Genomic DNA, 17024 nt, shown 5'->3' with positions numbered 1-17024 from the left:
CGCCGCGTGCCCCTCTGAGTGGAGGAGGCCGGGGCCGGCGCGGGCCTCCGCCGCTCTTCAGCTCATTTCTTCTCCCCTTTCACTCACCGGGTCGCAGCTGCCTCCTTGGACTTACTCGGCCCAGCGGCCTCTCTGTGGGATTTTGTTTCCCTTCTTTCTTTTGTCAGCAAGTCTCCACCTGAGTCCCCTTGAGCCGGGCTCTGCCTTTCTCCAGGCTTGGTCAATGGGGGAACCAAGCCCGGGTGACCTCCAAGGCCCTGCCCAGCGCCCAGGCTGTGACGATGGTCCGACCTCTCTGAAACGAGGGGCTTCGGCCAACGATTCCAATTGGTTGCCCCCCCCCACTTCCAATTGGGCTTCCTGTCCGAACGTTGCTGGCTCAGCTGCCCCCCCCGGGGTGTGAATGGTTCAGGGGAGGACTGTTGGCCCCCACCTGGGCAGAGAGCACCCACAGGGAGCTTTTGCCTTCGAACTTGGCAGCCGAGGAAGAACTCGAAAGCAAACAGATTCTCCAGGGACGGTCCTGCCGGACGGCGGCTCTTATAAACCGGGACGGCTGCCTGGGGGGGGGGGTCTCCTCCTCCCTCCACTCCCTTTCTGGAGGGGCCCGCGGGCAGCAGCACAGGCCAGGGACCGGCCAAGCTCCGAGCCCGGATCGTGTCAGGGAGGGAAGCCTTTGGCCCGCGGTGCCGAGCTCTGCCGGCACTACCTTCGGGGAACAAATGGCTTTGCCAGTGCCCATCCCTGTGGTCCCTTTTTGCTTCTTCCGTGCCTGTAGAATGTCAGCGGAGGGACGCGGGGGTTGAGGCAGAGGGGGAGGAAGCTCCTTTAACAAAGGACACCTTTGTTCACCTCTGATTGGCTTGTCCCGCTCTTCCATCCGCCCAGAGGGAATTCGGCCAGTTCCTGTGGCCAATAAATAAGGAATGACTTCAGCAGTTTGCTTCAAGTAATCCTCTTTAATGGGCTCTTGGCCCGGGACCCTTGTCCTCCGGAGCGGAGAAGGAATGAAGCTTAGATCGGCAGGGACCTGTCCTCCTCCGCCCGCCGTGCCCGCCGTTGCTCAAGCCCTTCTCAGAGCTATTTTGGGTTTTCAGCGGATGCCCACTCCTTGGGGCTGGGAAGCCTTTATTTGTTGGTTTTCATTCAACAAGCAAGAATGCAGGCCCTGTTAATGCCAGGCACTGCTGGCACCTGGGGCTTTGAAGGCAGAATAAAGCATTCTCTGCCCTTGAGAGCATAAACTTTACACAAATGTTTTCTCTCATTGCTTTCCTGTTTTAAACCCTTTCTTCCTTAGGAGCTCTAAGACAGAAGGGTAAGGGCTAGGCAAACAGGGTTCAGTGACCTGCCCAGGCACACATGGCTAGGAAGTGTCTTAGGCCAAATTTGAACCCAGGTCCTCCTGACTCCAGGCCTGGCTCTCTATCCACTTTTCCTTTCATTCCTTACAAGCACATGCCTTGGATAAAGGCGTACTTATCCAATTCCAGAGCCTGGAACATAGCAGAACCAAGATCCCTCTGATAGCATCCAAGCAGGTTAGATTGTTGGGTTCAGACTTACAAAATCAAATTGAATAGCAACAAATGTTGAGGAGTCTCAGACTTCTGGACCACAGGTTCGAGCGGGTGGGGGGGGCAAAGCATTTTGTGTGGACTTGGGGGTCTGGTGAGATGTGTCAGCAGTGTGAAGGGTCTTGGGCTGCCAGAAAAGAGTCAACAGTGTGAGGGGTGTTGGACTACCAGAAAAGAGTCAGCAGTGTGAGGTGAGGGGTCTTGGGCTGCCAGAAAAGAGTCAGCAGTGTGAGGGGTGTTGGGCTGCCTGAAAAGAGTCAGCAGTGTGAGGTGAGGGGTCTTGGGCTTCCAGAAAAGAGTCAGCAGTGTGAGGGGTGTTGGGCTGCCTGGAAAGAGTCAGCAGTGTGAGGTGAGGAGTCTTGGGCTGCCTGAAAAGAGTCAGCAGTGTGAGGTGAGGGGTCTTGGGCTGCCAGAAAAGAGTCAGCAGTGTGAGGGGTGTTGGGCTGCCTGGAAAGAGTCAGCAGTGTGAGGAGTCTTGGGCTGCCAGAAAAGAGTCAGCAGTGTGAGGTGAGGGGTCTTGGGCTGCCTGAAAAGAGTCAGCAGTGTGAGGGGTGTTGGGCTGCCAGAAAAGAGTCAGCAGTGTGAGGTGAGGGGTCTTGGGCTGCCTGAAAAGAGTCAGCAGTGTGAGGGGTGTTGGGCTGCCTGAAAAGAGTCAGCAGTGTGAGGTGAGGGGTCTTGGGCTGCCTGGAAAGAGTCAGCAGTATGAGGGGTGTTGGGCTGCCTGAAAAGAGTCAGCAGTGTGAGGTGAGGGGTCTTGGGCTTCCAGAAAAGAGTCAGCAGTGTGAGGGGTGTTGGGCTGCCTGAAAAGAGTCAGCAGTGTGAGGTGAGGGGTCTTGGGCTGCCTGAAAAGAGTCAGCAGTGTGAGGGGTGTTGGGCTGCCAGAAAAGAGTCAGCAGTGTGAGGGGTCTTGGGCTGCCAGAAAAGAGTCAGCAGTGTGAGGTGAGGGGTCTTGGGCTGCCAGAAAAGAGTCAGCAGTGTGAGGTGAGGGGTCTTGGGCTGCCTGAAAAGAGTCAGCAGTGTGAGGGGTGTTGGGCTGCCAGAAAAGAGTCAGCAGTGTGAGGTGAGGGGTCTTGGGCTGCCAGAAAAGAGTCAGCAGTGTGAGGGGTCTTGGGCTGCCTGGAAGGAGTCAGCAGTGTGAGGAGTCTTGGGCTACTAGAAAAGAGTCAGCAGTGTGAGGTGAGGGGTCTTGGGCTGCCTGAAAAGAGTCAGCAGTGTGAGGGGTCTTGGGCTGCCTGGAAAGAGTCAGCAGTGTGAGGGGTCTTGGGCTACTAGAAAAGAGTCAGCAGTGTGAGGTGAGGGGTCTTGGGCTGCCTGAAAAGAGTCAGCAGTGTGAGGGGTCTTGGGCTGCCTGAAAGAGTCAGCAGTGTGAGGGGTCTTGGGCTGCCTGGAAAGAGTCAGCAGTGTGAGGTGAGGGGTATTGGGCTGCCTGAAAAGAGTCGACCTGGCCTCCAGGAACAAGGAGGCTGTTGGCCAGATGCCCTGTGTTTTCAGTTAGACAACTCTGGCATATGGCACCATATTTGAGGAAAGATGTTGACGGAGTATCTAGGGAAAGGCAACCAGAGAGGCAGAGGGACCTTCGGTTCTTGTCCTGCAGGGATCACTGAAGGAATTGAGTGGGTTTAGGCTGAAGAAGAGAAGACTTTGGGGAGGAGGCAGGTTCTGCTGATGAAGATGGCAGGCGCTCAAGCAGGGAGCGGGATGACCCCTTGCCTGATGGGCTCCCGGTGCCCCTGGGACTTCCTTCTGCTCTGAGATCAGCTTCCTTCTCTTTCTCTCCTTTGTGGGCTGCTCTTTTCTCTTTGGATTCAGGCTCCTGGGTCACAAAGGGCAGCTCAATGGGGCAGGATTACACAATCTTCCTTGTTTACCAACAAGGCAATCAAGTTGCACAATGTGTTATTTTTACTTCTTTGGACTTCTTCCCCAGCTCTGGAAACTTGAACTTGGTTGTGGGAGGCCTCCCCTAGCCTAAAGGATGAAATGGTCCAGAATTAGAAGGAATCTCCATTTAACAGATGAGGAAACTGAGGACAGAGACAGTGAAGAAGGAACTTCCCTACTCATTACAAGTTTTTGGACCACTGCTGTGATTTTTTTTTTCCGTTTTAAACCCTTTCCTTGTCTTAAGATCTATATTAAATCTATACTAAATACCCATTCCAAGCAGTAAGGGGTTAGAAAGAGCAATTAGGGTTAAGTGACTTGCCCAGGGTCATACAGCTGAGAAGTGTCTGAGGTCAGATTTGAACCCAGGACCTCCCTATTTCAAGCCTAGCTCTCTATCTACTGAGCCACCCAGCTGCCCCCCTCCCCCACTCAGTTGTGCTCCAGGGCTCGGCTCTGGCCAGTCCCTGCCACCTCCAAATGGCTGCTGCTGACTGACACCCCAAAGCCTGCACCTTGGAAGTGCTCCTGGGATGAGGAGAAGCCCTGAGGGCTCACCTGGGCTGTCCAAGAGCTCCCTCCCCTCCGAAGGACCCTACCAGGCCTCAGCCCCTCCCCCATCTCCTATCCAATGAGGACTTTGGGGGTCCAGAGGAAGCTAGACTTCGGCTGGCCTCTAACCACTGGCCCTCCGGGTGCCCGGCTCTGCTCAGGGTGGAGAGGGGAGTTTCCGGGCAGGAGACAGGGCTGGCCGGAACCAGGACTTCGGTGTCTTTGGGAGAGACTCTGGTGTGGATGGGGCTGCTTCGAGTGGCCTTGGACGCGTCCTTTCTCTAGCTCTGGTTTCCGGGCAGGAATAGGAGTGGGAGTGGCCAGGCTCCTGCCGGCGTGGCTGGAGACCGTCCTCTCAGTGTAGGTCCTCCCCTGACACCTAGTCCGCAGCCTCCCCGGCCCATAAGCCTCCGCCAGCAGAGGGCAGGCTCCCGGGCACGTGCCCTCGGAGGGAAGCCTGGAGCTGGCAGGGAGGCGGCTCCCCCTTCAGAGTTTATAACCTAAGGGGGGGGGGGGAGGGAAACATCTATCTCTGAGGCTAGGCAGGATGAGATCAGAGGACAGCCGACACCCCAACCACGGGCTGTGGAAGAGGAGAGCACAAGCGTTCTTTTTTAGCTGACGGCTTGGAGGGAGGAGAGAAAGCTGGGAGGGCTTCATGGAGAAGGAAGCTCTACCCTGAATCCTTGCAGGATGAAATGGCAACCGTGGGGGATGCCTGGGCATGGGGACAGGTTTGCATCAGGCCACAGCTGGCAGAAGTCTGGGCAAGAAGAATCAAATGTAGCCAGAGGGGTGTGAGAGCTCAGTGGGTGGGGAGAGCCTTGAATGCCAGGATCAGGAGTAGACCATACAGGAGGCAGTCATGGAAGGTGTTTGAGCAGAGGAGCAAAGCAGCATAGGGAGGGATTACCTGGAGGAGGAGGAGGCAGGGGGACCATTTAGGAGGCTGAGGCAGGCAGCATCTGTGCCCCAGAACCCAGAGGACCAGGGCTGGGGGAGGGGGAGGGGTGGAGCCAGGCTGGAAAAGAGCCAATCACAGGTAGACTCATCCCTCCGGGTGCCGGGTGCCCGGTGACTGGGAGACTCTATTGGGCAGCCTCACCAGGAGCCGTGTCCGGGGAAGGGGGCGGGGCAGGGAGGCTCCACCAGGGATGCCTCTTTGAAGCTTTGCAATTTGATTTTAAAATCGGCCTCGTGCAGCGCCCCCATCTAGGCTTTCCTGGAGGTGGGGGGGGGGGGCGCGGCCATTTGACAGAGGAGGAAACTGAGGCCCAGAGACAGTGAGGAAGGAACGTCCCCATTTGCTACAATCTTTCCGTCTCCACGTGGGCTTTCATTGGAGCAGGGAACTCTGGGGCAATGCCTTCCCAGCCTGGGGCTTTCTCTTCTGCTTATTGCCCACGAACTGCTGGAGGCACTGAGTGCCGAGTTAGCGGCCCCTTGCTGAGGCCTGACACTCGGGGTAGGGGTAGGGGGAATGAAGCGACCTCCCTTAGGACTGCCGTGAGGCCAGCCCCGCCCCTTCCCCCGCCTCTGAGGGCTCTAGGACCTTGGACAAGTCCCCAGGCCTCAGTTTCCTCCTCCAAACCCGGTGGGGTGAGTTTGGCCCACCTTCCACCAGTCTTTGGCCCCTGGCACGCCCAGGACCAGCGCCAAGGCTGAGCTCCAGCAAGGGCCTCGCGGCTCCTTCCAGACAGCCCGCGCGCCAGGGGGCCTTGGGTGGCGGCTCCCTTCCTGAGCCCGAGGTTGCTCTGTTTGTGGCCGAGAGGCCGGAGCTTGCCGCGGCTGTGCCCGAAGGGGCGAAGGCGGGCACCCTCGGGAGAAAGCCCTGGGACTCGTAGCTTTGGGCGGGAGCGCGGGGCGATGGACCGCCTGGCGGCCGGCCGGAGAGCGGACCCCTCCCTCCCGGGGGCGGGGAGACGGGAGGGCGGAGTGGTGCCCGGAGCCAGTGGGAGCGGGCGGGCGGGCGGGAGCGAGCAGGCTAACCTCCTGCGCTGTGTCTGTCCCCGCTCAGTAGACGCCGCCGGCGCCGTGCCTGGGGAAGCGGCCCTCGCCAGTCCGGGAGCAGCCCCGCGCTCCGAGGCCATGAGGGTGAACGAGAAGTACTCGGCGCTGCCCGCCGCGGCCGACAGGGGCGTGCACATCGTCAACATCCGCGCCATCGACGACCTGGGCTACCTGCAGTCCGAGGGCACGGTGAGTGCGCGCCGGCTCCGGGGAGGGAGGGGCCGCCCGGCACCTCCGGGGAAGCGGCTGGGCACCCCCAGGCTCCCGCCCGCCCCCGGGCAGCCAGTGAGCGCCCCGGGGAGCCGCCCCCTCCCAGGACTCAGCCCGGGCCGGCCCGCTTTGGGATCCGGCCCAGGTTTTCCTGGCAGACGTCCCGGAGGGCTCGGCCTCACTGACAGAGGAGGAAACCGAGGCAGGCCGGCCGGCCGGCCGGCCGGCTGGGATGGGACTTGCTAGGAAATGCCTGAAGTCACTGGAACTGGGGACGTTTAGCGGACTGCAGGGAAGCCTCAGCCGCTCCTTCCCGCCGGTGGCCAGGCCTGGCTTTAAGGACCCGCAGCTGCTTCCCGGGCTGGCCTTCGCCCTTCCCACCTCCATGACTTGGGGCTCACCGGGCACTCTGTTTTGCCCTCAGTTTCTTCATCTGTAAAATGGGGATGCAAAGGGTCCCCTGTCACCTTCTGAGGAGCTGTGGAGAAGTTCTCCCGCCTCTGGCTTTATTCTTTAACCCCTTCCCAGCCACACCCAAATCCACACTGTGTGGTCCTTGGCAGAAGAGTGGTGAGGGCCAGGCAATGGGGGTCAAGTGACTTGTCCAGGGTCACATAGCTAGGAGGTGTCTGCGGTCAGATTTGAACCCAGGACCTCCCATCTCTAGCTGTCTACTCACTGAGCTGCCCAGCCACCTCCCAGGTCACCTACTTCCAGACAAAGAGGGGCTTTGGAGATCACTTTACAGAGAAGGAAACTGAGGCCCAGGATCACACAGCTACTGAGGAGACATCCAGGTGCTCTTTTTGTCAATGATGCCCTTCTGGGAGCCAGTCAGAGCTTGGGGACATCCTGGTTAAAAGGACATCTGAGATGAGGACGTTCTTTAGGGGATGGGGAGGAGCCTCTGGGGAGGGGAAGCAGAGCCAAGGACGTTATTGATCTGGGAGACTCAGTGATCCAGAAAGGAGAAGAGCCTTCTGAGGATGAGGAGCGGCCAAAAGCCGCCACAAAGCCCATGCACTTTTCTCCCTAGGGAGCCCTGGCTCCAAGCCCATTTACTCCTTGTTTATGAAGGATTCTGACAAGCTTCCTTTCCTGGTTTCCCAGCCAATGGTGCAGTAGAAGGCCAGAGAGGAGGCCCAGGGACCCCCAGAGGCCTCGAGGACCTCCCTGGCTGCTTCCAGCCTCTCTGCCTCCCCTGTCTCCCAGGCGGGCTCGGAGCCTTCCACCTCTGCACATCCTCACTATCGCAGCTTCCCAGCAGCCCTGAGTCACTGAGGGAAGCCTAGGCCGTTCGTCCTCCCTCCAGAAAGCCAGGGAGGCTGTGGGGGTGGCCAGAGAGGGAGAGAAAGAGCCGGAGTTATCTGGGGCTTCTGAGTGTGTCCCGGCTACTCGCCCAGCCCAGCCTCACCTCCCGCCACTCCCTGACCACAGTATCCGCTGGCCCTCTCCCACCTCCAAACCTTTGCTCGCTCAGTGTCCTTTGTGTGGAATGACCTGCCCTCCCCAGCTCAGATAGCATCTCCTCTGGGAAGGCTGCCATGCCTCTCCCACCTCCACCTCCACCTCCACCTCCCCCTCCTAAGTATTCTCTTAGTGCTTGGCTAGGCCTCTCTCTGCCTCCCTCGTGGTTATTGTAGACCTGCTCCATGGCCAGTGTAATGCCTCTTGGTGACCCTGGGCTGCTCCTTGTATGGCTCTGGGCCTCAGTTTCTTCTTCTGTAAAGAGGGGGGAATAATCTCTCCCCTTTTTACCTCCCAGGCTTATGGGGGAAAGGGGGTTTTAAACCCTAAACTACTCACGGGAGCCCCTGCGCAATTGCTCCTAGAGAGCAAGGCCCCGTGGCGTCATCTCTGGGTCCCCAGGGCCCCGGGGAGCAGGTGCTCTAGGGCTTCCTGAACTGGATTCAGGAAGTAAAGCAGGAGATGGAGGAGGAGCTGCTCCCTGACAGTCCCTTTGGATCCCGCCCCCCCCCCCATCGCCTTGTCCCAGGCCACACCTTGTGGGCCCAACAACGAGAGGGAGACTTCAGGGGTGCCCAGACTGTGGGCAGGAGGCAGCCAAGTTCATCTCCCAGGGCCACCTTTTTACTAAGAAATCTTGGAGGGCTGCTTGTCAGGCTTTCAAAATGGCCAACCCTGAAGCAAATGATGTTCTCTCTCTGCGCCTCCCCTTCTCCCTCCCTTCCTCCCTCCCTCCCTCCCTCTTTCTGTCTCCCCCTCTCTGCCTCTCTCTGCTCTGATTCTCTCTATCTGTCTCCCTCTTTTCCTCTCTCTGTGTCTCTCTGATTCCCTCTCTGTCTCCCTCTTTTTCCTCTTTCTCTGTCTCTGATTCCCTCTGTCTCCCTTTTTTCCTCTCTGATTCTCTATCTCTGACTCTCTCTTTTTCTCTCTCTGTCTCTGATTCCCTCTGTCTCTCTCTCTCCCTCCTCATTTCTCTTCCCTCCTCTCCTTGTCTCTCCCCTTCTCTTTCTTTCATTGGCTCCTTCCTTCTCTTTTTCCCGTTCTCCTCCTCATTTTCTTCCCTTTTTGCTCTTCCCTCCTCATTCTCTCTCCCTCTTCCCTTTCCAGGGACATCTTGACTCCCCCATCCCTGCCGCTGCCTCCCTCGCCCTCACCAGTTCCTTTTTCACTCTTGCTTTCATTTCTTGCCCCCCACCCCCACCCCAGGCCAGGCCAAACCCTCCCACATGGAGCCCCTCGAGTCCGGCTTCGGCCTGACTGGGCCTCTGGCTGCCCCGGAGGTGATAGTGTTTATTATCTTCTGGCTCCCATCTCTCCATCTCCGGGGAGATTGGCTCCCTTGCTGGGCTGGCTTTTTGCTTTCAGGCAAAGGTGGGGCCACGTTCTTCCATGAGTGGGTCTTGGGGGCTCCTGAAGCTTTTGCCTTTGGGAGTTCTTCTGGCCCCATCTGTCTGTCTGGGCTGCTGCCACCTGGGGGGGGGGCATTGCCTTGTTTCTTCCCACGAGTCCTGGGTCTGTTCCCTTTGGCTGGAGGGGACTTCCTTGGAGCTGGTCTTTAACATTCCCTACATTCCAAAGTGCTTTGCTGGAGGTGAAGGTGGAAGGGGGGGTTGGTGTGTCTTAGCCCTAGACACTGGCATTTCTCACCCTTCCAAAGCAGTGATTTCTTGGGGGCCTCCCCAGGGAGGAGCTTTAACCCGATTCCATTTCCCTTTCCCGGTCCAGCTGCCAGTCTCTCCTGTTTTCACTTGCCTCTTCATCAGTGTCCTGCAGAAATCAATCTGAAACTCAGCTTGTCCCAGATTAGCCTCGTTATCTTTCCCTCCCAAATCTTCTCTTCTCCTTGGTGTGATCCTCCCTCCTCCATCCCCTCCTAGACCACTGCAGTGGCTGCTGGGAGTCTCTTCCTCCATCCATCCTCCACTCAGAGATCAGGTGAAATTCCTAAGGTCTGCTACCACCTCCACTGGCTCCCTAGTACCTCCAGGACTGATTCAATCTTTTATTCAGTTTGGCTTTGAGCTCTCCACCAGCTGGCCTCTTCCTCCCTTCTACATCCTCTGGGATCTACTGGCTTCCCTGCTGCTCCTCCATTTCTCCACTGCAGACATTTTCCCTTCTGCCCGCCCCCCCCCCCCCAGGCCTGGCATGCTCTCCTTCCCTGTTTCCTTCTCCTGGCTGCCCTTAAGCCCCTTCTCCAGGAAGCCTTCCCCCATGATCTCCAACACCTTGTTCCGAGCACACTCTTGTTCCCATGTTGTCTCCCCCTCCCCCCATTAGTTTGTGCGCTTCTCTGGGATGGCAGAGACTGTGCCCGTTGCTTAATAAATGCTTATTGTCTGGCTGACTGCCAGTACAGGCTGTCCTCTTTGTGTCTTAGAGCCTCTGGGTTGTCTAGAACAACACAGGGCCAGTGACTTGCCCAGGGTCACACAGCCACAATATGCCTTTCAGGAGTTAAGCCCCAGGCTTCCTGGTTGTAGGCCTGGCCTTGTGCCCACTGAGCCAGCCACCCCCTTCTCTTTCCTTCTGAGAGCTCAGCCACCACAGCGGGTATTTCTGTGGCTCTCGAGGATCTCTGGGTCACTTCAAGCACATACTTGGGTTTCAGCTTCCCACCCGTTATGCCAGAACCTTCCAAAGATGACTCACTGGCCACCTCCTGGATGAGCTCATTGCCGGGGGAGTTCCCCGGAGGACACTGGAGACTCCCTTCCCTGCCCATGCAGAGAGTCCATCCTCGTCCCCAGTGGCCTGCTTCCTCCTGTGAATCTTCCAGGCTCCTCTGGGACTTTGTGTCGTGGTCAGCTCAGCCCTCCACTTGTGCCTCTCCCATTTCCCAGAGGAGAACCTGAGGCTAAGGAGTGAAGTGACTTGTCTAGGGTCACCCAGACCTGTTTATCTCTGCCCGTCCGACACGGGCCAGATCTGTTGGAGATCCATCTGCTTCCGCCACGGCCGCGGTGCCCAGACACTGGCAGAGTTCCTCCTTCCACTACCTGCGGCCTCTACCTCCTGCCTAGCCGGAGCTGATCGGCTTCAGCCCTTCAGTCTCTGACTCTTGCCTGCTGGCACTCTGAGGGAACACCAGCCAGGGGTAGCTCACAGGGCTCCCATCATCCTCTGCCTCCTGTTAGCTGCTGGAGCTGGGAGGGCTCCTCCCCCAGTAAGCTCCAGGATCCAGTAGCAAATCTTCTGCTTGGCATTCGAAGCCTTCTGGCACCCTTCTAGCTCTCTGGCCTTCTTACCCGGACTCCATCCTCCTCCTGGTATCCGGAATAGAGGGAGCCTGGCCTCCCCATGTAAGAGCCTCGCCCTTCTCTCAGCTTCTGGCCTTTTCTTCTTCTTTTAAATCCTTCCCTTCCATCTTAGAGTCAATGCTGTGTATTGCTTCCGAGGCAGAAGGGCCAGGCAATGGGGGTGAAGTGACTTGCCCAGGGTCACTTAGTTGTCAACATTAGGTAGTGTCTGAGGCCAAGTTTGAACCCAGAACCTCCTGTGCTTCTGGCATTTTCTCTGGCATTCTGTCCCTCTTGATCACCAACTCGCGTTTCCCGTCTTCTTTCCCAGCTCTCCCTTTCCTCCCACAGGGAATGCCTTCCCTGCAGAGATTAGCTTCTACCTCCTCATACTTACCTGGCTGTTTACCTGGTTGGTACCAGGTTCCCTCCCCCATTAGACTGTTTGCTTTCCTTTATCTACCCAACCCGAACTCCTTAGTAGGAGTTTAAGGAGTGTCTCTACTAGCCGATCCGCTGAACTCTCACATAGCTCTTCAGCAGGATCTAAACTGGCCTCCTTCCCCCTCTCCCCAGGTGGAACAGGGCTGACCCATCTTCCACCTGACACTCCCCATCATGGTGACCCCCTTGACCCCGGGCTTCTCTTCTCCCACAGAATCTGGCCTCCACTTTTTGTCAACAAGTTGACCTAAGCATTCAGGAAGCCTAGCTCAGTGCCTCTGCCACTAGCCTCTAGATGACGGACTAAATGCCTACTATGTGCCAGGGCATCTGGCTGGGAGGGCAAAGGAGCAGCCGGGGGCCCCCTCAAGCTTAGAACAGAGCTGGGGGCCACGGATGACATGGAGGCATTGAAGGTATTTCCAGAAGAGATCTGGAAGATAATGGGGGGGGTGACCTTTTGAAGGAAACTGGACCCTGGAAGAGGAAGCCAGCAGTGAAGGGCAGGAAGCAATCTAGAAAAGGGACCAAAGGATCAGGACAGCAGATGGAGTACCTTCTACTGGAAAGCCAGGAAAGGAGGATTCAGCCTGGAAACGGAGAAAGGGGGCAGGTCTGAGGGGCTCTAACAGCCATCTGGGGGCAAAGCTAGCTGGTTCATTGGTTAGAGAGTCAGCTTAGAGATGGGAGTCCTGAGTTCAAGTCTGGCTTCAGATGTTTCCCAGCTATGTGACCCTGGGCAAGTCACTTAGCCTCCATTACCTAACCCTTACTGTTCTTCTGCCTTGGAACCAATACTTAGGAAGGGTTGTTTGCTTGTTTGTTTTACAACTTTATTTCTTCTTAAGAATATTTTTCCATGGTTACATGATTCATGTTCTTTCCCTCCCCCCTCCTGGAACTGACAAGCAATTATGCTGGGTTTTATATATATATATATATATATATATATATATATATATATATATATATATATATATATATATATATATATATATATATATATATATATATATATATATAAATAAAATGGAAATGGGTTCAAGTGATGTTCATCACTTGAATGCATTTCCATTTAATTCATTTTTGTAATAGTGATCTTTTAAAACCAAAACCCCCAATCACATGCCCATATAACCAAGTGATAGATCAGATGTTTTCTTCTGAGTTTCTGCTCCCCCAGTTCTTTCTCTGGATGCGGAGAGCTTCTTTCTCCTAAATCCCTCAGGATTGTCCTGGATTATTGCATTGCTGCTAGTAGCAAAGTCAGTTACATTTGATCGTGTCACAATGTATCAGTTACTGCATACATTGTTCTCCTGGTTCTACTCATTTTGCTCTGTATTAGTTCATGGAGGTCGTTCCAGTTCACATGGAATCCCACCAGTTCATCATTCCTTTTAGCACGATAGCATTTCATCCCCATCAGAGACCACAATTTGTTCAGACATTCCCCAATCAAAGGGCATCCCCTCCTTTCCCAAATTTTTGCCACCACAAAGAGTGCAGCTATGAATATTTTTTATTAACTCCTTTGGATACAAGCCTAGTAGTAGTACAAGCTGGTGTTGATGGATCAAAGGGCATGCATTCTTTTAAAGCCCTTTGGACATAATTCCAAATTAGAGTGGCTCTGGACTAAGGAGTGGGGCAGGGATTGGAGGCAGACACAGGGGTGAAAATGGTCTTACTCTGCAACTGATTGGACATGAGGGGGCAGGGCCGAATGACATTCAGTAGGTGAAAATTAACCCAAAGTATCCTGACTGTGTGTCAGATCCTGGGCTAAACAGTGGTATGGACAAAGGCATCAGGGATCTCCTTAGTGAGGGAGCTCTCCAGGGACTTCCCTTTTAATGGAGGAGAAGACAACAGGCAGACCACTATGAATAAACAGCTGAGAGGGCCAGGTGGTGCAGTGGATAGAGTTCTGGAAGTACAGGCAGGAAGACCAGAGTTCAAATCCAGCCTCAGACACTCACTAGCCATGTGACCCTGGGCAAGTCACTTCACCCTGTTTGCCTCAGTTTCCTCATCTGTAAAATGAGCTGGAGAAGGAAATGCTCTACATTGCCACCACTCTGAGGATGGCCCATGTTCATAGTAGCCCTTCAGGGCTGACAGATATTCTGTTCCTAATCAGACTGGTGGGGAAACAGTGGCCTGGATTTTGCAGATGAGGATACTGAGGCATGGTGAGATGCATGGGCAGGGCAGGGCAGTGTGACCAAGCCAGCAGGATTTAAAGCCCAGCTTAGCCCATGCACCAAGCCGCCTCTCCTATAGAAGAAAGGATCTTCCTTACCTTAGGACTGGGCATGTCTGTCCCAGAGGATGCAGGCATTCACGCGTTCACTCCGGGGGCCGGGGGGCACTGGCTGGGACTAGATAGCAGAGCAGAAGCCCCTTGAGGCCAGGGCCTGCCTCTTTCTCCTATCTGCCTTCCCGCTATCTAGCCTAGAACCTGGAATGCCGCAGGCTGGCCCTTCCCACGTGCTCCAGACTCTCTGACAGCCTCCAGGGTCCTTTCCCAGAACCTCCCCAGCCCTTTCTCCCTTGTTCCCCCCAAAGCCTTATGGGAGATGTCAAGACAGCATTAACAGCTTTCCCCTTGTCTGAATCCTACTGCCATGGGCTTGGAGGTTGGAGAACTAGGAGAGCCCCTCCAGGTCCAGACCCCCCATTTCCCAAGGAAATATACTGAAGCCCAGAGGCAGGAAGGGACTTGCCCAAGGTCTCCCAGACAGAGCCCAATCCAAACCTCTGGGAGTCCTTTGACTCCCAAGCCAGGGTCCTTTCCACTAGACCAGAAACAAAACAACTCAAGGCAGGAACAGACTGGGAAAGGATGGAAAGAGTAGAGTTTGGAGTCAGAGGACCAGAGTTCAAATCCCAGCTGACTCACTTCTCAGCTATTTGCTCAGTGGGTCAAAGGCTGGACTTAGCAGAAATCCACTTCTCACCATGTGGCCCTGAGCAAGACTCTCAGCCTTTGTTTCCTCATTTGAAAAATGGGCTCATAACAGCATCTCACCTCTCAGGGTGTAATGGTAGAAATTTTAGGCTTCTGGGAGAGGTTATGAGCACTGTAATGGTTAAAAATGTGGCTACAGGATTTATGTAATATTGAACAATGGCCGCCAAGGAATTTACTTATGAAATTCCTAAAATGAAACACTCAAGTCAGAATGAAGTTTATGGAGGTTTAATCACACTGGGAGTAGGGAAAGGAGAGGGAGAGAAGGAGAGAAGAGAAAAGGGAAAGGGGCTACTCAACCTCTGACCAAGGCAGAGGGAGTTCTAGGCCCAAAGGGCCAAGGTGGAAAGAATCAGTCCTTAACTCACGTGAGTGATCTGAAGGAAAGCTGTCTGCGGGCGTCCTCCCTGTCCAAGCTCCTAACACCAACTCCCGTCTCACTCTCTCCACAGGAAGTGAGCGAATTCCAGAGGCTGTTCCCTACCTCACTTCCTGTGTCTCACAAATGCCAATGGTTGGCTCTAGCTTGCCTTAGGACAGCCCAGGTGGGCAGTTAGTTATTTCTGATTTGTCATTGACTAGCACATGCCCGTGTAGTGTGGGTGTGCACAATTTTTGGGTGCTAGACCAAGATGGAGACTTTTAAAATTCACAATCCCCCCTGATGATGATTGGGAGACTAGTCTCCCCAATTGATCACTAAACATAAGCATACTACACCCCAAGAATTTCTAACTGTAAGTGTATACAAAAAAAATTTTTTTTTTACCCACTAAGAGGAAAATTATAATAGTTATAAATATGGGGAAATAGAGGAGAGAGAAAGACAGCAAACCAATGTTTTGCTGGGCGCATTGACAAAAGCCAATTAGGGGGCAGTCCCCTTTGGCATAAGAGTGTACATTCAAAAAATGTTCAATCAACCACACCCCAAGGTTCATTCTGGATCTTCCTGTAGTGAAAAGGTTTAGATATCCTTCTGCAAACAGTTCATTCTCTGGATTCAGTTAGTTAGCAAGCTTCTTCTCTGAAGATTTATCTCGAACAAAATTTAAATCTTGGATTTGATGAAATACAATCCCCCCTGAAGAAAGTGTTGAAAAAACACTGAGTCCAGCTGAGGATTCAAGTTTTAGTTGTGGGGGTGTGTGAGTTAATCCAAAAGAAAAACAAAACAAGATGAAAATAAAATCAAAAATCAAAATCAAAAGAAGAAAAAGGGAAAAAATTAAGGGAAAAAATATAAACCCTTTATATATGCATATTTATATTAAAGAAGAATTCAAAATCAGTATCAAAATTTAAAAAATCTATGTATACAAAATTTGAGAAAGCAAGAATAGAAAAAAAATTTTTTTTTCAGGCCCCTGTATTAGGGTCCAGTTAAGTAATTTCTAATCCCACAAGTCTGTAGGACAGAATGCAGCATATTTTACTTCCCCATTTGCAGCCAAGGCTACAGGAAGTTGCCATACTAGAGGAGAGAAAAAAGAGGACCAGATTCTTATTTTATATCTAGGGAAGTGTCATTCCCTCGTCTGATTTTACCTTCGTTCTCAGGGCTGGATGGAGCCAGGATGGTAGCCAACCTTAGGTACTTGTCTGTAGGTACTTTCACGAAGAGTGTGGATACAGGGAAGGCCTACATCTTAACGTCTGTCAAGTGTCGCAACCCCGAGTCTCACACTAGGTTCAAGTCCTTAGTATTGGCTTAGAAATCATCAGGGGGGATTGTGAATTTTAAAAGTCTCCATCTTGGTCTAGCACCCAAAAATTGTGCACACCCACACTACACGGGCATGTGCTAGTCAATGACAAATCAGAAATAACTAACTGCCCACCTGGGCTGTCCTAAGCCAAGCTAGAGCCAACCATTGGCATTTGTGAGACACAGGAAGTGAGGTAGGGAACAGCCTCTGGAATTCGCTCACTTCCTGTGGAGAGGGCGAGACGGGAGTTGGTGTTAGGAGCTTGGAGAGGGAGGACGCCCGCAGACAGCTTTCCTTCAGATCGGTCACGTGAGTTAAGGACTGATTCTTTCCACCTTGGCCCTTTGGGCCTAGAACTCCCTCTGCCTTGGTCAGAGGTTGAGTAGCCCCTTTCCCTTTTCTCTTCTCTCCTTCTCTCCCTCTCCTTTCCCTACTCCCAGTGTGATTAAACCTCCATAAACTCCATTCTGACTTGAGTGTTTCATTTTAGGAATTTCATAAGTAAATTCCTTGGCGGCCATTGTTCAATATTACAGAAATCCTGTAGCCACATTCTTAACCATTACAGTGCTCATAACCTCTCCCAGAAGCCTAAAATTTCTACCATTACAAGGGTTGTCAGAGAGATCAGATGGGATGAGAATTGTGTCGAGCTCTCCCCCCACACACACACAAGTGGCCTCCTGCTCCCTCCAGCTTAGAAAATGAGGAGCCTGAAATGGGGCCTCCAAAGCTGACTCTATGTCCAAGCCTGAGTCTTTGGGGGAGCTCGGAGGAAGGGAGGCTTCAAGGAGGGACAGCCCTGACGTGAGTCAAAGAGGAGGGTACACGGTCTCGGGGAAGACCAGCCCAGCCTTAATGGAGGCTCTTGGGTAATGTGGAGTCAGGTGCCCTGAGTTCAAGTTCCAGCTCTAACCCTTAGTTACTGAGTGGCTGTGAAATGGCTTCAATG

The 17024-nt window shown here is 54.0% G+C and overlaps 1 protein-coding gene across 1 annotated transcript in view; it reads left to right on the top strand.

Annotated features, from left to right (window-relative positions):
• ANO1 (anoctamin 1) overlaps positions 1 to 17024 on the top strand; it is a 158701-nt gene that overhangs the window by 53904 nt on the left and 87773 nt on the right. The window contains 1 exon segment of the mRNA XM_056801174.1: positions 6037 to 6215. Coding sequence (XP_056657152.1) covers positions 6037 to 6215 — 179 coding nt within the window.

Source organism: Monodelphis domestica, chromosome 6 (genome assembly GCF_027887165.1).
Source record: "Monodelphis domestica isolate mMonDom1 chromosome 6, mMonDom1.pri, whole genome shotgun sequence".
NCBI lineage: Eukaryota > Metazoa > Chordata > Mammalia > Didelphimorphia > Didelphidae > Monodelphis > Monodelphis domestica.
This window is presented reverse-complemented; position numbering and strand designations above follow the sequence as displayed.